Here is a 23,683-nt window from a genome sequence, read left to right as displayed (position 1 = left end):
AGTTCAGTTCATTTCATTTAATTTCAATTTAATCTAGGTTCTTGTTAGTGTTTTTCTTCTAGTTTTCCTCTTATTTTCATGTTTGTTATCTTTATTTTCTTTAATTTCATTTGACTTAATTATTTCTTTTAGTTTTAATATTTTATTTTTCTTTAATTTTATCCTTTTATTTATTTTAGTTTAGCATTTTATTTCACTATATATTTATTTATATTTTATATGTTGATGTACCCTTGTGATTGTTTTTGGTTGTATGTGTGTTCGGGTTGATACTCGATTTTCATGTTCAAATCAAGTTTTGTGTTCCGTGTTTGAGTCAAAGGTGTCAATGCATAGTTTTCTAGCCCCTCTTGCTACCCCTAAACCATAACCACACCCCTCCTTAACCTCCACCACACACTAAATTCACAACATTTCTCCCATGTTCCACCTTCCAACCAATTAACGGCTAAAGCTTAACCCAGCAAATTGCTGGGGTTTGTTTCCCCTGCACAAGCTAAGCGGGGCCCACATATATATTTTGACGTATAAACGTACTCTTGCAAGACCCATCTACAAAACAAATACGTATTGGCGCGGTTCTCTATACTGTTATAACCATTTTCCCGTTTTAAATTTTCTTTCCCCCTTACTTTCCTATTTCCAACTAAAGTTCTCCATTAATGTTCCTCAACGAGTTCATAGTTCTTCGACTAGCGGCACGGTACGGTATGTTAATCTTGTGGGTTTTCGTCGAATTCCGGAAGGTTTGGCCCGGCATCATTAATTTTCGGTATTAGCGGCCATTTTAGTGAGTAAAACTCATTTGTTTAATTGTATAATTGAAAGAATTTGAACAATTAACTTGCATGTATGATTTAATTAGCTACATTTGAGTAATTGTATAATTGAATTAGCTAAATTTGAGTAATTGTATTATTGAATTAGCTAAACTTGGCTGGATAGATACTGATTCATTATTATCATTACTGATTTTGACATAATTTGATCTATTTTCTTCGGATTTTGGATATTGAACTTATTTATATTTATTATTTTGGGGTTGACGAATGTGAAATGTATTGTTCTTGGTTGTCATTATACTTATCATATGACAGTATTTAAGAGAAAAAATGACAATATATAATATAACTAAAATGTAACATGCATGTAATATTCATTGTCATGCTTTGTTTGATCTTATTGGAACAATCGTTTTTGTGGTTGTTTTTGATTTGTGAATAAATCCTTTTGGTACTTGTCCCTAATAAGGAAAGATAGACAGAATGAACATGTTTGCTGGTTGTTGTGGATTTGTGTTTGAACATAAGCATGTTATCTTTTAGACTGTGTTCTGAGCATGAGCATGAGGTAGAATGCTTCCCTTAACTGATTTACCTACTGATCATTAGGTAGGAGCCTACTAGTGTTATATATATATAACAATGTAAAAATAAATGTGAATTTAATTTTTTGGCAGTAAAAAACATGGAATATAGGGAGGAGGAGGGGGAGTTAGTTGCGCAAGATGATGTTCCGTTATCAATTGATGACGAAGATGAAGAAATGTTGCAGCTTATAAAATATGATGGAGAAGGGGCTGGTGATAGTGGTGACTCAAGGTTTATAGATGAAGCTGAAGGGGAGGTGGATGGAGAGGGGAATGGTGGAGGTGATCTGGTGGATATGAGGTTTTTGAATGTCGACCCTCCTGAAATAGGGATGATATTTGATTTGTGGCAAGAAATAGAAGTCTATTTCAATGATTATGGGAAGCAGCAAGGCTTTCGGGTGGTACGTGGCCAAAGTGCATATAAGCACTTTAAAGATGGACGTAAGATAAAACGGGTAGTGACATGGAAATGCGACAGTGCTGGTAAACTTGACACTCGAAGGAAGGTCGGTGGTAAAATAATTGCTAGGGAGTTGGAAGGAGAACCTGTTGCCACTAAAAAATCTAAAAATGTGCTTGCGGGGGCATGGTGTATGGTAGCTTAGCTTCTAATGGGAAATGGGAGCTAAGGAAAGTGTGCTTAAGTCATAGCCATCTGTTTTCCCCATCAAAGTTAATGCTGGTGACAAAGTATAGGTTAGAAGAGTTGAAGAAGGTACCGTATGTTAGCCATGCACTCCACTTTGGTAATGATGTTGGGTTACCTAACGCAAAACTCCATAGGTGGTTGGCTAGTCAGCGGAATGGATATGAAAATGTTGCTTTCACCACAAAGGATTTGAATAACTTTGCTGCGAAGGAGAAGAAATTGAAATTTAAGGATGGAGATGCGTATGCCATGATGAATTACTTTAAAATGATGCAGAAGAACAGTAAGAACTTTTACCATGTACATCGGTTGGATGATAATGGAGTTCTTCAGGATGTGTTGTGGGTAGATGCACGCAGTAGGTGATGTGAATTATTGATCCGAAAATCAACAAAACACAAGGGATATGTTTAAGTCTAATTCTATACAGGAAATCCACCAAGAATTAAACAAAAACTAAGATTAATCAATTAAGAATCCACCTAATTAATCAATCCAAACGAATGTTTTAACTAAAACAAGCAAAACAGCAATTGATCGCAATCAACCAAAACTCAAGTATGCAACTTAAGAAATAAATCTGAATATTAATCTATGTATATTTATTTGTGTGTTTACAGCCCTATTTATAAGACTTAGTTTACCTAGGAAGATTAGGATAAGTCCCTAATTCAATCCTAATTAAACTAGAATTCTAACTTGCTTGAAGAGCAAGCACCTTGGCGCACAAGCATACACCAAACTGATTTATTTTGCTAACTAACTGATTTTTAAAGCAACTAAATAAATAAATAAAAATTAAAGAATTAAATAAAGATTAAAGATCCTAATGCTTGAACCAAGAAAAACCCTTTCAAGTGAAAGGTAAAAACTTGTAAGCAAAATCTAAGTAAAGAAAATTCAAGAAAGTTCAAGAAAGTGAACTAGACTCCAAGAAAAGCCACTAAGCAAACCGTGGCTTTGCTTTGATATCCAAGAAAGTGTCCATGCAATGCTTGGCTTGAATCAATGTTTAGGGACAAGCTATCTTGATGCATGATAAGCAAATCTTCGAAGTTCTCCATGCTTAGACTTGCATCATCCTCCTCTTCTTCGAAAGAATTTGTCCTCAAATCTCGAAGTTCTTCATCAGGAATATACTTAGCCAAATCGGCAACATTTAATGTAGCACTAACTCCATATTCTCCCGGAAGTTCTAACTTATAAGCATTGTCATTGATCTTCTCAACAATCTTGAAAGGACCTTCACTTCTAGGCATCAACTTATTCTTGCGTTTTCCTGGAAATCTTTCCTTTCTCAAATGTAACCATACCAAGTCTCCAACATTGTAACCTTGTTGCTTTCTATGCTTGTTTGCTCTAGCTTTGTACATGTCATTTACTTTCTCTATTCTTGTTCGAACTTGAGCATGTAATTTCAGCATACTCTTCAACTTAGACTCGGCATCTTTGTGAATTAACTCACCCTTAGGCAATGGAACAAGATCAATTGGAAGTTTCGGATTGACTCCATAAACTACCTCAAAGGGACTATGTTTGGTAGCATATGTAGGTGATCTATTATAAGCAAACTCCGCATGAGCTAACTTGATGTCCCAATCCTTTTGTGTCTTACTCACTAACCCACGCAAAAGCGCACCAAGAGTACGATTAGTAACCTCGGTTTGTCCATCAGTTTGTGGATGGTAAGATGTACTAAAGAGCAATTTAGTTCCCACAAGCTTCCTTAGAGACTTCCAAAAGAAACTCATGAACTTTGTATCTCGATCACTCACAATAGTTTTCGGAATTCCATGCAATCTAACAATCTCTTTGAAGTATAATTCCGCCACTTTCATAGCATCATCCACTTTGTGACAAGGAACAAAGTGAGCCATCTTAGAAAACCTATCCACAACAACCATAATAGAGTCTTTCCCCCGTTGTGTTCTCGGCAATCCCACAATAAAATCCATAGAAAACAACTTTGAACCATGTAGTTCATCAAGTAGATCATCTAATCTTGGAATAGGAAATCGGTATTTGATAGTGATGTTATTCACACTCCTACTATCAATACACATGCGCCAACTCCCATCTTTCTTTAGGACAAGTAAAGTAGGCACGGCACAAGGGCTCATACTTTCCCTCACGTATCCTCTAGTCATAAGCTCTTCAATTTGCCTTTGCATCTCCTTTGTTTCTTCCGGATTACTTCTATAGGCTGCCTTATTAGGTAGTGGTACTCCCGGAATCAAGTCAATTTGATGCTCTATCCCACGAATAGGAGGTAGTCCCGGAGGTAATTCCTTAGGAAAGACATCCTTGAATTCTTCTAAAACAGATTCCAATTCATACGACCTCTTTGCTTGTTTATCTTGATCAATTCGAATCTCATTAGAAACAAGTATATATACCACATTGTTGCTGCAAATCTCTTTTTCTAATTCCCTCTCACTAATCAAATAAGAATTCTTCGAATTAGAGGTAACATTAGAAGACTTGTTGCTTATCAAAGGTTTTAAAGCAACCGGTCTCTCTTTTTCTCCTTTTCTCACAACATACACATTAGTCCTTCCATCAAACTTCACAAATCTATCATATTGCCAAGGACGGCCTAATAGTATATGACAAGCATCCATAGGACAAACATCACACAAAACTTTATCATGAAATTTACCAATTGAAAAGGAGATTAAGGCTTGTTTAGTTACCTTAACATCACTCGAATTATTAAGCCAATGAAGCTTATAAGGGCTTGGATGTTCAGTAGTTGGCCACTTCAATTTGTCTACCAAAGTAGTAGATACCACATTAGTGCAACTCCCCGTGTCTATGATCATGTCACACAACCTATCTTCTACCTTGCACCTTGTAAGAAAAATTTTCTCCCTTTGATTGTTTTCCATAGGTACGGTTTTAGAGTGTAGCGCCCTTCTTAGAACCAAACTTTGACCATGAGTCTCGGGATCAATTTCGTCAACATGCCCCTCCTCTTCTTCAAAGTTTTCCTCTTCGTTCTTTTCTTCATAGTCACTACCCTGCTCACACTTAGCTTGTTCTTGTTCCCACTCTTGAGCAGTCATTACTCCTTTTGATGGACAATTAGTTGCAATGTGACCAACACTACCACACTTGAAGCACTTCCTATCTTCAACAAGCTTTTTAGGAGCTTCAAATTTTGATTTAGTCTCCTTGTAGTTCGAACTAGAACCACTTTTCTCCAAGCTGTTCTTCTCAAAAGGTTTAGTGAAACCCTTTACAAAGGACTTAGTGTACGTCCCTTTCTTCCCCTTTATCTGTTTTTCAACTTTCAAAGCTACCTTGCAAACATCCTCAAAGGACCAATATTGTTGCAATTCAACTTTTTCAGCAATATTATCATTCAACCCCGAAATAAATCTAGCAATCTTATGCTCAACAATCTCTTCTAAGCCACATAGCATGCATAACTTTTCAAATTCACCAATATAATTCTCAACAGTCATAGAATTTTGTTTAAAAAGTTGCATCTTAAGATAAACATCTTGAATATAATCACTAGGTACGAACCTTTTTTTCATGTGCTTCTTGAGTTGTTCCCAAGTTGAGATTCTTGCACGCCCCTCCTTATGCCTCTTCTTCTTTAGATTATCATACCAAAGACTAGCATAACCGGTCAGTTTTAATTCAGCCAATTTGCATCTTTTCCTTTCATCATACTCCTTGTAATCAAAGAGTGTCTCGGCCCTTCTAATCCACTCAAAGTATTTTTCAGGTTCATTCATACTCCCATTGAATTCGGGAAGATCTAATCTAAGGTTCCTATCATCATCCTTTGGTCGATCTCTCCTCCTAGGCCTTGGTGATTCATCACTTGAGGAATAATTATTTCGTGGCCTCCTTGGGTTCCTCCTTGGTTGTTCTTCCTCACTTGAACCAGAATTAGGGTTAGAATTCCCTTTCCTTGAAGAATCTCCAGCAAGAGTATCAAGCCTTTTTAATATCTCATCCATCCTTGCTGCCAATTCGTCAATTCGCCTGTCTCTTCTAAGATTTTGAGCCTGTTCTAAGGTTAATCCCCTTGGAACTTGTGGAACCTCCTCGTCACTCATGATTCCTACACAAACCAAGTCAGTTTATGCAAAAATCTTGATTAAAAGATCGAATCTTGAAGGAAAACTAGGCAACACAAAAACCGGACTCCCATCCGCAAATCAGTGCACAAACACCAAAAGTTTAAGGCTGTGTAGAACGCGTTACTCAACTAAAAATTATGAAATTTTATATGGTGATAGCTGGACGTTTTTAGAGTTCAATGCAAAAAGAATCACGTAAAAATTCCCAGCCAATTGTTCCCAGTTTAATTTTTCCCGAAGTTGCGCAAACCTGCTCTGATACCAAAGATGATGTGAATTATTGATCCGAAAATCAACAAAACACAAGGGATATGTTTAAGTCTAATTCTATACAGGAAATCCACCAAGAATTAAACAAAAACTAAGATTAATCAATTAAGAATCCACCTAATTAATCAATCCAAACGAATGTTTTAACTAAAACAAGCAAAACAGCAATTGATCGCAATCAACCAAAACTCAAGTATGCAACTTAAGAAATAAATCTGAATATTAATCTATGTATATTTATTTGTGTGTTTACAGCCCTATTTATAAGACTTAGTTTACCTAGGAAGATTAGGATAAGTCCCTAATTCAATCCTAATTAAACTAGAATTCTAACTTGCTTGAAGAGCAAGCACCTTGGCGCACAAGCATACACCAAACTGATTTATTTTGCTAACTAACTGATTTTTAAAGCAACTAAATAAATAAATAAAAATTAAAGAATTAAATAAAGATTAAAGATCCTAATGCTTGAACCAAGAAAAACCCTTTCAAGTGAAAGGTAAAAACTTGTAAGCAAAATCTAAGTAAAGAAAATTCAAGAAAGTTCAAGAAAGTGAACTAGACTCCAAGAAAAGCCACTAAGCAAACCGTGGCTTTGCTTTGATATCCAAGAAAGTGTCCATGCAATGCTTGGCTTGAATCAATGTTTAGGGACAAGCTATCTTGATGCATGATAAGCAAATCTTCGAAGTTCTCCATGCTTAGACTTGCATCAGTAGGGCTGCGTATGAGGATTTCGGTGATGTTATTTGTTTTGACACCTCTTTCCTTATGATTAAGTATGACTTGCCCTTTGCAAATGTTGTTTGTGTTAACCATCACGGGCAAACCATATTGCTTGGATGCGCATTAATCTCCCACGAGGACACTGAAACCTTTAAGTGCGTTCTTATATCAATTTAATTTTCTTCTTCAAATTTATTTTTTAGTGTTTGTTGTAAGCTTATTATGTTATTATGTCATTTATGTGTTTGATTTGCCATATTTTCATATTGTAATTGTTATATTGTTGTTTAAATTGATGTTTCAGATTGGTGTTTTCGACATGGCTTGATGCTATTGGAGGGGACCCTCCTACGGCTATACTGACTGACCAAGATCCGGCAATGCGCAAAGCATTGAAAGCCGTGATGCCACAAACCAGACACAGATGGTGTTTGTGGCACATTACAGAAAAATTTGTGTGAAGAAAGTTAGGGAAGTGTAAGGGGTACGTAGATTTTAAGGAGGAATTGAAAAATATAATCTATGACAATTTATCTATGGAGGAGTTTGAATTAAGGTGGAAGGAATTTATTGAGAAGCATAAGTTAGCCAGTAACATGTGGCTTGCTGTTTTATATGATGAGAGGGAAATGTGGATTCCAGCTGCAATGAAGCATTTGTTCTGGGCAGGAATGAAGACTACACAGAGGTTAGAAAGCATTCATAACTTTTTTGATGAAATCTTTGACAGGAACACTGGACTTTGTGACTTTGCTGAGAAGTATGTGGCTGCTATGGAGCAACGATTGTTGTTAGAGAGGGTGGAAGATGGTAACTCGGCCATGTTCCTACGTGGTCTAGTGACTGATTTAAAGTTTGAGGAAACATTTCGGAATGTGTACACTAACTCAAAGTTTATGGAGGTGCAAAGGAAATGCAAGAGGCTCATGTACTGCACTGGTAGTAGCATGCATGAGATATCTCCAGGCTATTTCGAACATTTAATAAAAGACAGAGTATATGTGTGGGTTGAATTTGAGAAGAAGGAGAAGTCGATCAATAAGTGGAGGACTTACCGCGTTTTATACTATAGTGAAGATCACCGAGTAGAATGTGAGTGCAAGTTGTTTGAATGCTTTGGGATTCTTTGCAGACATTGCCTAAATTCTCTTGAAACGCAGCAAGTGTCTGATGTTCCTAGTAGGTACATATTAGATAGATGGCGCAAAGACATTTACCGGAAGCACACGAGAGTTAAAGTTGCCTTCCATGATCCAACAAAAACTCAAGAAGTTGTTCGATATGACAGACTGATGTTAGCATTTGAACCTTTGTCATGTCTTTCTAGTGACATGGATGAAACTATGCAGATGGTTATTGAGGGCTTGAAAGAGTTGGAGATGAAGGTGAAGGAAAAAACTACACCAGCCATTCCGATAAGTAGTGTTGGCGAGACTGGGAACATGATTACTCCTCCTAGTATCAACAAGAAGAAATGTGTTGGTCCATTAAGACAAACCCCATCTTTAGTTGCTAGAAGTGTAGTTTATGGTGCTGTTGGGGTGGAAAGTCAACCTGAACTAGCCGAACCATCCAAAACAAACCCTGTGACTATCAAAGATCCTCATAGCAAGAGGGGTCCAGGTTGTGTGCGGTCTTGTCGGTTCATGACGACAGTTGAGGAAGATAAAAGGCAGAAGGAAGAGCGTAGGAAAAAAATATGCAGCTAAGAAGGCTCGAGATGAGCGGGCGAGAAAGAAGGCTGCATCAAAAGAAAACACTGATGAATGTGTAGTAGAAACTCCCCAGTCTCCACATACCTTTACAAATTCCATTCAGGCATTAATATGTTTAGTACCTTTTGATTATACCCACTAAAGTAGGTAGCGTAATTAACATAAAATGTCATTCAATGCAGGTTAGTGAAGACACCGTAGGGAATGATATTATGGTAAATCTCGGTTACTACTAGTAATTTACACCACCATCAATACACCACCAAACTTTCAATTTTCATGTTACTTTTATGCTTATTTTGTATTTCTTGATTTATTAGTTCTGTATCATCAAATAATTATAGGCAATTATAGTTTCCAATACTTGTTTTAGATTTTGTTACTTATTTCTGTTACACATAATGCAATAAATAAAATAATGTATTTTCACATTTTACTGTCAAATTAATATTTAAGGACATGCCTCCCCCGTCCTACGTCCCGCCAAATCAGTTTGTTGGTGGAGATGTTGACAAGGAAGGATATGAAGATGATGTTAGTGCAAATTCAATTGTGCCCCCCATTTTTTTAAAATGAATTTATAAGAAGACATGGTCTCGAATGGAGAGTATTAGATGCACTAAATTTGGTAATGTTTGTCGGTTTTTGGTTTTGTTCATAAGTTACATTTGGTCATGTGTGCAAGTAAAACGATGTTCATTTTGATGGATTAATCATATGTTACCATAATATGTATGTATGTAATTTTATGTTAAATTTGAAGGGTTAATCATATGTTATTATCATAATGTGTGTAAGTAGTACGATGTTCATTTTGAAGGCTTAATCATATGTATTGTCTTTTCATGTGTTTTGCACTGTTATCTTTTCACTTTTTCTTGTCTTTTTTATTCTATCCTGTGATACTTCAGCAATACTTTAGTAATACTTTAGTAAATTTTCACTTCAGTCCAATTCTTGTCATTTATTTTCTAGCATGCTTAGTTTAAATTCGAATTCATCCTGTATAAGGTTTAGAAAAACTCATTACCAAACCAAACCTAGAGCAGATATATTTAAAAAAATGTCACACCGTTACTCTCTAAACAATCCTAAGTATCCTAGCGGTTGCCATGGTATAGATTCTCCAACGGAGATCTTGTACTTTGGACCAAATACCTCAAATACCACTGAAATGGACTTCAATAATTTCAAGTACGGCTTCGTAATGAAAGATGAAGAAGGTGTCATCCAGTTTATGGCTGTGGACGATGCTGATGTGAGAGCATTGGTTAGGAACCCGGATGCGGCGTGGCCCATTTCAATGTCTCGTTTGCAAATGATTTCGGAAGCAGGTTTCACAAAACCTGCTCATCTTCCAAATTATAATGACTTAAGTGGAGTTATTCACCCTACGGAAATAAAATATATTTTAGATTCCTTCAATTTTGCGGCTATGAACACGATCTCTATAATTGTTCCACCATCCCTAACTGATATAGCCGATCATGTCCCCTTTTTAAATGTCGATTGTCCTATTTATCATCTTTGTTCAACTCCTGTTGTAGTTAAAATTGGGTCTGTGAGTGATGCCCTTTCAGTTTTCCACGTTCATGGTAATATAAGTAGTCTTCAATTTGGAGTCACCCAAGATTACCTAAACAAAGATTTGCCTGATTCTCAATACTATGTTGTCCGAATTACCCCCTACAACAATAACTCACTTATTTTACCATATGGAACTCCAATTGTAATATGGAATGTTAGAGATGTTGTTCGACCGTCATTTGTCAGTAATTATGATGTCATCACTCATAAACATGAACCTGTTGTATTCATTTTGGTTGAGACTCGTAGTTAATATACCAAATGGATAATTCATAAGAAAAGTCTATGTTGTAAAGTGGCTGAACATGGCTACCACGGCGTGGGCCTAAGTGGTGGTGTCATTGCTCTTTGGGATTCAAAATTGGTTACCTGTAAATCCATGTTTGTTAGAATGCAAGGAGGGACCATTCAAGGAACAGGGACAATTGAGGTATTTCCTCCTCCTATACATATATAAGGGCTGTATATTATGATTTAACTAATTATATATTGTTTTAGGGCTTTAAATTGGCATTATATGTTACTGATTTAACTAATTATATATTGTTTTAGGCCCTTGACAACGCTGGACCATCTTCTGCTGGACCATCTTTCGTCGGCCCAACTTCATGTTATTAGAATACTTAGGCTATAGACTGTATTTCAATTCATTTCATGAATTTTATTGACCACTATGTGGGCTTGCTCTGTGGGCCACTTATGTACTAACTATGGCCTTGTTTGGAATGTTGTTGACAAGGTAAAGTCGTATCCCCTAATCAAAAATAATTACTTAAATCACTAACTACAGTAGATAGGGAAGTAGGGTCGAACTCCACAGGGAAACAAGTCTTTTTAATTCTAATTAATTATTATAATCTAAATTATCTAAGTAACCAATATTTTAAATATGAATTCTATACTACGAAGGATGATTTTAGGGAGAAAAGAATTAATAATAAGGAAACCTAGGGTCACAGGTTCACCAATAATTAATATTCCGGGATAGAACGAAGCAATTAATAATTAACAATGCATCAATAACATGATTAACAGGCTCTCGCAATTTATTAACCAACATGGATCTAACAGGCTCTCGCAATTTATTAGACCTAAGTTCCTATTAAAAATAGATAAACATCTGCTCGATTCATCAATTCAATATTGCTAAACATTCACAATCAAATTACATCTGCTCGATTCATAATCTAATTGCAAAGAATTAAAACAATTCAATAGGAAATTATCATGCAATATCAACAATCAATAATTACAACCTATCCCTTCATATTAATTATGGATCCCCATAAACCCTAGAATTAAACTACTCACTAATCATCATAATTAAACCAAGCAAATAAGTAAATAAGAACATGATCAAGAAAGTAATTAAATATAACTGAAATTAAAGAGGGAAGAAATTGTACCAAACTAAATCTGGAATTAATGAAGGAATTAAGAACAAGAGTTAGAGAGAATTTAAGAGAGAGAAAAATACTAAGTAGAGAGAGAAAGTCTAAGAGAAAAAAGATCCGTAATTAATCCGTACAAAACGAATATATACTTCTCCTAAAAAAAGAATTAACTAAACTTAATCAGGTTATAGAAAAACACGCGCCCGATCGGGCGAAGGGGGCGCCCGATCGGGCCCGCCTTTTTCTCATTGCCCAGCCTAAAGTTCCGCGCCCGATCGAGCTAGCAGCTCACCCGATCGGGCGCGCCTTTCCTTGATAGCACTCCCATGCGCATCCGCCCGATCGGGCGATTGCTTGCCCGATCGGGCCCGGTCTTTATCTTCAAGGTTTTGGACTTCGATTGGGCTAGATTTCCCGGCCCAATCCATATTTCCTCTCGGGTCTCGAATACATGGTCCAATTGCCTCGTGATCCAAATAACCGAGCCCTTAATCACCGGCTCGATGGCTCAAACCGGCCTTGGGCTCCATAAGTGGTCGTGTTCTTCCAATGCTCGTAGTTGCTTCATAAAAATCCCGGGAAAATGCTCCAAAGGTGCAATTCCCTGCAAAACTCAACCAAAACTACGAAAACACTAGAAAACACATATTAGTAATAAAAGTGGCCCGAAAGAGCCAAAAACACTACTAATTCTGACCAAGGGACGGGGGTAAAACACTATATAAAATAGACATATCATTGTTGGTTTGGTAAACAAGATGTTGACTCTTTTAATTATGTTGACTCCTTTAAATTTTATTATGTTGTTTATTATGTTGTCTCTTTTAAATTTTATTATGTTGTATATAAATTATATTACGTTGAATATTCTACTTTAGTTGACTATTTTGTTGACTCTTTTATATTTCATGAATCTAATTTTGTTGCCTCTTTCACTTATGTTGAGTCTTTTACTTTTGTCATTTTAGTAGAGCGTCCTTTACTATGTTAACTGTTTTACTTTTGTCATTTCAAAATTTAATATTGTTATTTTGACACATTCGTATTGTCATATTTGTATTAAAAATTAATATAATGCTAATGCATAGTAAATGCTTCACAAGATGTTAGTTCATAGTAGTAAATGCTTCACAAGATGATAAATAATATGATAAATTATATTAGCTTAACCCAATATTTAAAGCATCATAAAACTAATCATTAAACCTTTATCATCAAGCCATAATCAACCATTAACAGCATAATCAACCATTGACAGCATAATCAACCATTAACAGCATCATCAACCATTGGCAGCATAATCAACCATTTACATCATCATCAAACTATTTATAGCATCATCAAACCATTGTTATTACAATACTTGGTTACAACTTCATTTTCACATGTCATATCATTAATAAACCCAAAAGACACCCAAAACATGATATTTCAGTAACCCAAAACATGATATTAACCATAATTTCTATATATAATATTGTCATAATTACCCATATATCTAATAGTGCCATAATTCCGAAAATATTTTATTTAATGTTGTCATATATACTAATTTATATATCTAATTGTTAATAATTACCATAATTTATCAGTAATAAGTAAGGTTCAACCTGATAGCATTCCTTCGGTATCCTAATGGCTCGATATGTGCATAAACTAGAGCACCGCCACGGACATTTTCATCAACCAAAGTCTTGGCATCATTTAAATCATGACATCTAGCCATAGATGAACTCTTTGCTCGTCAACCCTCATTATATTTTCCCACAACTTATACATCTCAATTACTTTGGAGTCTCCCCTAGCTCGATATCCGATAGTATCTCGACGTGTTCTGAGCTTTGCAATAGTAATACTCTTATGATTTCTTCTTGTCTCGCCTACAGGACATACTGGCAATAAATTTCCCTCATAACAAAACACAAAACTAACCAATTACTTTTAAAATAAACTCAGTAACAAAATTAGTTATCGCATGTAGTGCAAATAATATACCTTATCATAGACGAGGACGACATCATTGTTCCATATACCCATGTCATGCGGTGTGTCCTCAGGGGCTATCAGTTCCCCTCTGATGTACATTCTTATGTCTTTAGCAAGCACACCTGTCATCCTTGACCACTCCCGGAACACTTTATTAAAAGAGTTGTCAATACTCATGTGGACTTCATTACCAATATCGTCGAATTCACCCCCCTTTACAATGAACATACACCTCGTTGATAATAGCTTACCCTGAATTACAAAACAATCTTTGATTTCATCGGTGATGTCCAAGGACTCCTCCGACTCCGATTCAGATTCATCAGATGAAGCCATGCAAAATATTTTCCACTTGAATCTAAGAAGAACAGTTTTTGTGAAATTACAATTGCAGAAGATGGTTTTGATTTTTTGTTTAAGGTTATTTAAGGTAATTAATTACAACTGATGTAAATTGATAAATACTGACTCCTTTAAATTTAGCTTTTTCAAATTGATGTGATTGAAAGCAGTAAGTAGACTAGGGCAGCAGTAGTACGTAGGGGGCACTAGTATACATGTTGTCAGACAAATTTATTTGCTCATATGTTAGTATTATTCAATTTTCGCATGAAAATTGATATAAAAGGGTCGTGTATTAAGGTGATTCAACCCTTTTTATACTAAAGCTCATATAAATGTTACACAAACATAACCAACAACTACAAAAAATTAACAATTGCTTCAAATGACAATATCCCAATAAGTATCTACAATACGTTACTTTAAATGACAATATACGCTAACCAAATAAAACCTTTAGGTTCACTTCCACATAAGCATATCGTTTGACAATATAAGCTATAATAAAGCATATAGTTTGACATGAAAATTATAAAAATACTCATTACAATTTACTAAATAATTATATAATAAACACAATAAACTACGCAGTAATGATGATTAAACATCAGCATAAACAAAGTTTTAATAAAGCCGACGTACAAAGATAAAACAAGTTTTAATAACACCGCAAAAAATTTACTCTAATTGCGTATTCAACCAATTACAGTTGTTAAGTGACTCTAAACTGCAAAGTCAACCAATTACAGTTGTTAATTTATGGATTCAATCGATTGTTATTAGGATCAATTGAAAAGTCAAAACCGAGAACTAACCCTAGTTGACTCTAACTAAGTGCAAAGTTAACCAATTAAATTTGTTAGTTGATGGATTCAATCGATTATTATTACGATCAATTGAAAGGTTAAAACCAAGAACTAACCCCTAGTTGACTCTATAGACTCTAAACTGCAAAGTCATCCAATTACAGTTGTTAATTCACTCTAAACTGCAAAGTCAACCAATTACAGTTGTTAATTCACTCTAAACTGCAAAGTCAATTTATTAAAGTTGTTAATTGATGGATTCAATCGATTGTTTTCTAATTTAACTTGTTCAAGATGGTATTTTAATAATATGAATACTTTCAATATAAAATTTTATTTAGTGCAAGTTGTTCATACTTATAATTTTAAATATCCTTTATTACTTATAAAATTACTTATAAATCATAATATTTAATATTGTCATTTGTAATTCAAATATAATATAGAAGGACTCTTTGCTCGTCAACTATCATTACGTTTTCCCACAATGTGTATATGTCAATTACACACCTTGGAGTTCTTTAAAGCTCGATATCCGATGGTATTTCAACGTATTCTCTGATTTTCAATAGTAATACTCTTAAAATTGAATACAGTAGTGTAATACCCCGTATTTTTAAGCCATTTACTAATTATTAATTATGGGTTTTTTCGAAATATTTTATTATGCAAAAAAATATTTATTTAAGTCCATATATGATTTTACAAAAATATAATTTTATTACGCGTTGTAATTATATGAGTCAACTCAAAGTTGTCGGAATTTCAGCCTTCAGTATTTTACTTCCAAGTCAAACTACCAAGTACAAAACTATTCCTCCTCCCGTAATCAAGGTCAACCCTTACTACCCATATCCACAACATTTATTAGGCCGGCTGCATTTATTGGGTCAACAGCATTTATTAGGTCAGCTGCATTTATTAGGCCAGCAACATTTATTAGGTTGGCCGCATTAATTTTGTTGGCAGCATTTATGAAATCGGTTGGAATAATGCCTGAGTTGGGGCTATATATAGCCATGAAACATGAGCTATTCCATCACACCTCCTACTTCTCTTCTTACTTTCCTTCTCCTTTCTCCTTCCCCCTCCATTTCACCTCCTTTTTAAGCTTTCATTTTGTAGTCTTGAGCTCCTCACGAGCACCTCCTCGCCGCCACCCTATTACCACAATTTGGCCACCACCTTGCCGCCACCTCCTTCCTTGCGTTGCACCGTAAGTAAGCTATATATTTCTCATTTTAGTACTACTACTAAGTACTAGTAATACTACTACTACTATTACTCTCAACTACTACTACTACTACTACTACTACTACTATTACTCTCAACTACTACTACTACTACTAAGCACTAGTAGTACTACTACTAAAACTACATCTACGTATAACTACTACTTCCTATATTATTATTATTATTATTACTATCATTATCTTTGTCATTAATATAACTACTACTACTCACATGTACTATTACTACTTACGTAGCATTACTACTACCTTATTATTATTATTATTATTATTATTATTATTATTATTATTATTATTATTATTATTATTATTATTATTATTATTATTATGAATTATTAAAGATTATTTTATAAATACAAGTGTTAATTTTATAAAAGGGTTATAATAATAAGTTGTTCATGCACAACTAGTCAAAGTCGATAGTCTAAGTCCTTGTATCTATGGGTTGAAAAGTATTTGATTAGGATTATTGGTTTGTTGTAGGTGGTATTTCCAGTTCGTAACTAGGAACCCCGTGTTTGTTTTGCAAAGATCAAGGTACGTACACGTGGCTAGATCTTTTAAAATAACTTTTATATGCAATGTGATTTATATGTTAAATGATTTCGAACCATGTTTAAATGTTTGTGAAATATATTTTGGTGAAACATGTTTTAAGTGTTTGATCTCAAATGTTTAAATATTTTATACGGTTGATTATAAACTTGACTGATATTCAAGATGTTTTAAAAAGGAAGTTTTATTTATATTATCCCGAATATGGGATATTGGAAAGTTTATTTAATAGGATTTATTCCTTGGATCTTTGGATTTTCAACTCCCACTATGCGGAGTAAGTTGAAGACTATGGACTTTGTATGACCTAGTCTTTCCCCTTGATAGCACTATGTAAAGGAGTTACTAGCTTGGGGGGGTGTGCACAGTTAGGTGGTAAAATGATTTACGAAAATAAGGATTGATCCATCCTATTCGGAATTATCTTTGGAAAGTTAGTTGTTTCGAATATTGGTTCTTTTGACAAGTTTTTATACATGAATTTCTATTCATGAATGGTTTGGATAAATTATGATTTATTTAAGTTAAATCTCTTTGAAAACATGTTTAATTAACTAAATTGATTTTACATGACTAGCATTTGTATGTACTTAACATTTTGGCTAATACGTATTTGTTTTGTTTTGGCTTGGCCCTACTTATCATTTTGATGAGTAGATAGGTGATGGCGATCGGACAACGTGAACTATGTGCTGCATTGGGAACGATGGGCGGTGATCACCTAGTTTAATTTAGTAAACATAGTATTAGTAATGTAGCTACTTTGAAAGTGTATCAAACTATTATTATTACTATTATTATTAATAAAAGATAAGTACTGTTTTCTGCTGAAAAACTCTGTTAAGCCTTACGTAATCACGTGGCGGTAATACTCCCATGTTACTCCCAAAAGTTGGTTTAGCATTGTTAAATATTAGAGAGTAATTTGGAATGTTATAAAGTGGTATCAGTTTTCGGGTCTTAAAAAAGATAAAAATTGGAATATAAAACTAATGGGTAGACCTAAGAAGGGCATATAGGATAGAGTTTCACATTCGCTTTTCCGAAAATATATATTAAGTATGTATTTAAGTAAAAACTACTTTCTATTTTAATACGAAGAAAGATTAATAATGGGGATTATTGGATTGACAATAAGGTCTGGCAAAGGCAGGATTTGGGCTCTGGGCAACATCGACCCTAACCTCTCCTACGTGGGATCTCATTGGTCCAATTAATCCACATTATGAATCAAGTATTCAACTTATAACTATATATAATATTTTTGAAATTAAAAGAATTTGAAACGTATTCAAAAGGTGATTTCGAACTTTACGTGAATTATGTGCATATGGACTAAGCAAACGTCCAAACTGTGTTTTAGAATATAAAGGTTTGAATTAAAATTTGAATTGCATTGAGATTGATCGTCTTTTGGAAATATTTATATTCCACGGTATATTAGTGAAGGTTTATGAATTATTCGATGATTATTCCTCTATTGGGAATGGATTGGAAGGTGAATTTCACTCTTATGTGATGAATTAAATGATGAAGTGTTTGTTGATTTGTATAATATAATTGTATGCAAATTATGATAAATCTTGTGATGATCTATTTTGAGATATCACTTAGAGTTGCTTCTAAAATGGCAATTTAGACTTGCTAGTTAAACTGATGAACGTTTAGTATTCAAGATATTTTGTGAACAGTAAAGTTATCACATCTCTGATTCTTTGTTGGATGGATGAGTAATCTGTTTTTACATTTATGTGCTTAATTACCACATTATTCAGGATCATGTCTCTAAGGCAACGAATTAAGATAGGGAGTAGTTCCAAGGTCAACTTTGTCATCAAAAGACTAACCAAAATAACCGAAAACATAGTTGGTATTGTCTCAAACCAGGGAAAAGCCCATAATGACCTTGATGCTTTTGGGGAAGTTTTTAATAGAATAGCTGCGGCCAAACCACCCACTTACCTTGGCAAAGTAGACCCTACGAGCATAGAGAATTGGGTGAGAGAATTTGATAAACTTTTTGATGCTATTAATTGCCCTGAGGAATTAAAAGTCAATAATGTTGTTTATTACCTTAGAGAGGAAGCCGATTTGTGGTGGAGTCAAAGGAGAGATGACTTGTTGACTAATCCTAACTTTGGGTGGGCTCAATTAAAGGAAGCTTTAAGAGAGAAGTTTTACCCTTCCTACTTGAGGAAACAAAAGTGTATAGAGTTTACGAACCTTAGGATGGGGAACATGACAATTAATGAGTATTATAGCAAGTTTATTGAGTTGATGAGATTTGCACCTGAGGTAGTACCAACTGAAGCACTTAAGGCACAGAGGTTTGAGCAAGGTTTGACTTTGACCCTTCAAGGAAAACTAGTAGGAGTGACCTTTGAAACTTTAGATGGGGTTTATGGGAGAGCACCGCACCTTTATAGGATCAAGGAGAGAGAGCTAGAGGGAAACTTCTCCGGGGAAAAGAGGAAGCCTAGTGGGACTTTCAATGGGAGTGATAAGAAACCTAAAGTTGAGAGGAACCCGAGTGGGAATTTCAATGGGAAAAGGGACAACAGGGGTAATTTTGAAAGAGGTAATGGGAACCGAGGGAATGGAGACAAACCTAAGAGAACTTATTTTTGCAAGAGATGTACGAAGAACCACCTAGGAAGGGATTGTGAGGGAAACCTAGTGATTTGCCGCTACTGTCAAAGCTAGGTCACCGTGAGTATGAGTGTTATAAGAAGGTCTCTGATGAGCAGTCGGGTAAACCCCAAGATGAGAAGAACCAAACCAAGCCAGCTCGGCCCAGTGGATTCATTCCTAAGTCAACACCCAACAATAGTGGAGCCGCTCCCAAAGGTCGTGTGTTCGTGATGAACAGTTGTGAGGCTGCAACTGCTTCTGATGTGGTAATTGGCAATTTCTTTATTTGTTCTATGTCTACTAAAGTCTTGTTTGATTCAGGGGCGTCTCACTCTTTTATTTCTCGAAGTTTAGTAGATAGACTCAAGTTAGAGAGTCTAGTGTCTGTTTCCTTAGATATTGCTATCCCATCGGGGGAAGTGGTGAGTTGCACTAAGATGCATCAGGGTGTACCTCTTGTCATTTCAAAATTAGAATTTCCGTCAGACTTAATCAAGCTTGACTTACAAGATCTCGATGTTATTTTTGGGATGGACTGGTTGGGCAAGTACAAGGCCCAAATTGATGGCAAATCCCAAAAGGTCACATTGCGTGGCCCGGGCAAGGTTAGAGTAACTTATCGAAGGGAGGGGAGGAAATCAGGGTGAAAAATCATATCTGCTTTGCAACTTAAGAAGTGTGTAGCAAAGGGACATCCACTATATTTATGTAGCGTCCAAAGGATAGAAGAAAGGGGTAGAGAGGATGGGAAAAATATTCCAGTAATAAATGAAGTTCTTGACGTTTTTCCCGAAGAAATTCCAGGGATGCCACCTGTGAGGGATGTTGAGTTTACTATAGACTTAGTGCCCGGGACATGACCTATTTAAAAGGCTCCATATAGGATGGCCCCGGCTGAGATGAAAGAGTTGAAGACTCAGTTAGACGACTTGCTGGAGAAAGGATACATTCGACCGAGTTCATCACCATGGGGTGTACCAGTTTTGTTCGTGAAGAAGAAGGATGGAAGCTTGAGGTTGTGCATAGATTATCGCGAGTTGAACAATGTGACGATCAAGAATAAGTACCCGCTGCCTAGGATTGATGATTTGTCCGACCAGTTGAAAGGGGCGCGAATATTTTCGAAGATTGATTTGAGGTCAGGGTATCACCAGTTGAGGATAGCAGAGTCGAACATTGCAAAAAGTGATTTTAGGACTCGTTATGGTCACTATGAATTCACTGAATGCCATTTGGGTTAACCAATGCACCTACTGTTTTTATGGATTTAATGCACCGAATTTTTATGCCGTACTTGGATAAGTTTGTTGTGGTGTTTATCGATGATATTTTGGTGTATTAGAGGAACCCGGAAGAGCATGAGGATCATTTGAGGATGGTATTGTCAACCTTGAGAGAGCATCAATTGTACGCCAAACTTTCAAAGTGTGAGTTTTTGTTGGAAGAGGTAGCTTTCCTAGGTCATGTGATTTCTAAGGAGGAAGTATCGGTGGATCCAGCAAAGGTAAAGGCTGTAAGTGAATGGCCGACCCCAAGGAGCGTGTCAGATGTTAGGAGTTTTCTTGGGTTAGTAGGTTATTATAGGAGATTTGTTAAGGATTTCTCGAGAATTGCAAGGCCGATGATGAGCTTAATGAGGAAGGAATGTAAGTATGAGTAGACTCCAGAGTGTGAGAAGGCTTTTCAGACATTGAAAGAGAAGTTGACTACGACACTTGTGTTAGCTCTGCCTGATGGAAGTGAGCAGTATGAAGTATATAGTGATACGTCAAAGTTTGGGTTAGGTTGTGTGTTGATGCAAAATCGGAAGGTGATTGCTTATGCCTCGAGACAGTTGAAGACTTATGAGGTGAATTACCCGACCCATGACTTAGAGTTAGCCGCAATTGTGTTTGCATTAAAGATTTGGAGACACTACTTGGACGGAGTAACATGTAGGATTTACACCGATCACAAGAGTTTGAAGTACATATTCACTCAAAAGGAGTTGAACATGAGACAACGACGATGGTTGGAGTTGATTAAGGATTATGATTTGGAGATTCAGTATCATGAAGGGAAAGCGAATGTTTTAGCTGATGCATTAAGTAGGAAGTCAAGTCATGCAATTAATGCAATGATTCTACCAGATCAATTGTGTGCGGAATTCCAAAAGATGAATTTGGAGGTATTGGAACAAGGAGAAGTTAAGAAGATCTTGAGTGCCTTGTTGAGTAGACCGTCAATCTATGATGAAATTCGGGAAAGTTAGCCCGGAGATGAAAAGTTAAACAAGATTAAAGACAAGATCGAGGAAGGGCAAGTATTAGACTTTTCAATAGCCGATGATGGAAGCATGAGGGTTTAAAGGGAGATGGTGTGTCCCTTAGAATCGAAGCGATCTTAAGCAGAAGTTGATGGAGGAAGCTCATAGTTCTCCTTATTCAATGCATCCCGGAGGGGATAAGTTGTATAAGGACATGAAAAAGACATTCTGGTGGCCAAACATGAAAAGGGAAGTGGCAATTTGTGGCTAGATATTTAACTTGTCAAAAGGTCAAAATCGAGCATAAGAGACCCCAAGGAACAGTTCAATCCTTGGAGGTGCCTAGTTGGAAGTGGGATTCGATCTCTATGGATTTCGTGGGAGCCTTACCTAAGACTCGAGCGGGAAATGATACAATTTGGTTCATAGTGGATCGATTAACGAAGTGTGCAACGTTCATACCCATGAGGAGTACATGGTCGATGGATCAATTGGGAAGAGCGTATGTGAAATTTGTGGTGAAATACCATGGTGTGCCGAAGGACATCATCTTAGATACAGACTGAAGGTTCTTATCCAACTTCTGGCAGATTTTACAAAAGGCTATGGGGACTAAGTTGTTGATGAGCACTGCATTCCACCCCGCAATCGATGGTCAAACAAAGAGAACAATACATACATTAGAGGATATGTTGAGATCATGTGTCATGGAGTAGCAGGGTTCATGGGAAGATCATTTGGACTTGATAGAATTTTCCTACAACAACAGTTATCATACAAGCATTGGGATGGCGCCATTCGAGGCTTTGTATGGGCGAAAGTGTAGAAGCCCGATATGTTGGAACGACATAAGCGAGACTATTACACTTGGGCCGGAAATGATCGAAGAGACGTTGAAACAAGTAAAGATGATTCAAGAGAAAATTAAATCCGCACAAGATCGTCAAAAGAGCTATGCAGATTTTAAAAGGAGGGATGAGGAATACGAAGTAGGTGAGAATGTTTTATTGAAAATATCCCCGATGAAGGGAGTGATGAGGTTTGGGAAAAGAGGAAAGTTAAGCCCGAAGTACATTGGACCATACGAGATCATCCAAAAGGTGGGAAAGGTAGCATACAAGTTGGATTTTCCTAATGAGCTAGAAAGAGTTCACAACGTGTTCCATGTGAGCCAAATTCGGAAATACATACCAGCTGTTTCCCATGTTTTACAGCCTGAAACTATCGAGATAGACGAGAACTTGACTTATGAGGAAAGGCCTATGAAGATTTTAGATAGTAAGGTGAGAAGAACCAGGAACAAGGATGTTAAGATAGTCAAGGTTTTATGGTCAAACCATAAAAACAAGGAAGCTACTTGGGAAGCCGAAGCAGATATGAGGAAAAGATATCCAGAATTGTTTTCTGAGGTTAGTCAAGTTACGGGGGCGTAACTCATTTTAAGAGGGGTAGAATGCGATAGAGTTTCGCGCTTTTTCCCTTTTTGGTTATTTTTGAGTCATCTTAAGTTACTATGTGTTGTGCCTGAGTCATAGTTAAGTCATTTCGAGTCATTATAAGTTGTGCATGAGTCAATTTATATTAACTTGGATTATTTAACCAACTTTTTACTCAAGTTTCGAGGTTGAAACTTCTTTTAAGGGGGGTAGACTGTAATACCCCATATTTTTAAGCCATTTACTAATTATTAATTATGGATTTTTCCTAAATATTTTATTATGCAAAAAAATATTTATTTAAGTCCATATATGATTTTACAAAAATATAATTTTATTACGCGTTGTAATTATATGAGTCAACTCAAAGTTGTCGGAATTTCAGCCTTCAGTATTTTACTTCTGAGTCAAACTACCAAGTACCAAACTATTCCTCCTCCCGTAATCAAGGTCAACCCTTACTACTCATATCCACAACATTTATTAGGTCGGCTGCATTTATTGGGTCAGCAGCATTTATTGGGTCAGCTGCATTTATTAGGCCAACAACATTTATTAGGTTGGCCGCATTAATTGGGTTGGCAGCATTTATGAAATCGGTTGGAATAGTGCATGAGTTGGG

At 36.0% G+C, this 23,683-nt stretch overlaps 3 protein-coding genes across 3 annotated transcripts; all 3 read left to right on the top strand.

Moving 5' to 3' along the window:
* The first annotated feature begins 1,467 nt into the window (after window positions 1–1,467).
* Window positions 1,468–7,575, top strand: LOC145627926 (protein FAR-RED IMPAIRED RESPONSE 1-like). Its single transcript, XM_081680268.1, has 3 exons — window positions 1,468–1,961; window positions 2,069–2,383; window positions 7,419–7,575. Exons 1-3 carry the CDS (start codon window positions 1,468–1,470, stop codon window positions 7,573–7,575), a joined length of 966 nt encoding a protein of 321 aa, XP_081536394.1.
* A 75-nt stretch (window positions 7,576–7,650) lies between these two features.
* Window positions 7,651–8,823, top strand: LOC145627925 (protein FAR1-RELATED SEQUENCE 1-like). The gene has a single exon (XM_081680267.1). It carries the CDS (start codon window positions 7,651–7,653, stop codon window positions 8,821–8,823), a length of 1,173 nt encoding a protein of 390 aa, XP_081536393.1.
* Window positions 8,824–18,528: 9,705 nt separating this feature from the next.
* LOC145627924 (uncharacterized) lies at window positions 18,529–20,027 on the top strand. The gene is made up of 2 exons (XM_081680266.1): window positions 18,529–19,327; window positions 19,453–20,027. Exons 1-2 carry the CDS (start codon window positions 18,529–18,531, stop codon window positions 20,025–20,027), a joined length of 1,374 nt encoding a protein of 457 aa, XP_081536392.1.
* Window positions 20,028–23,683: the final 3,656 nt, after the last annotated feature.

The sequence above is a fragment of the Chenopodium album genome, chromosome 4 (assembly GCF_948465745.1).
Source record: "Chenopodium album chromosome 4, dcCheAlbu1.1, whole genome shotgun sequence".
Taxonomy (NCBI): domain Eukaryota; kingdom Viridiplantae; phylum Streptophyta; class Magnoliopsida; order Caryophyllales; family Amaranthaceae; genus Chenopodium; species Chenopodium album.
This window is presented reverse-complemented; position numbering and strand designations above follow the sequence as displayed.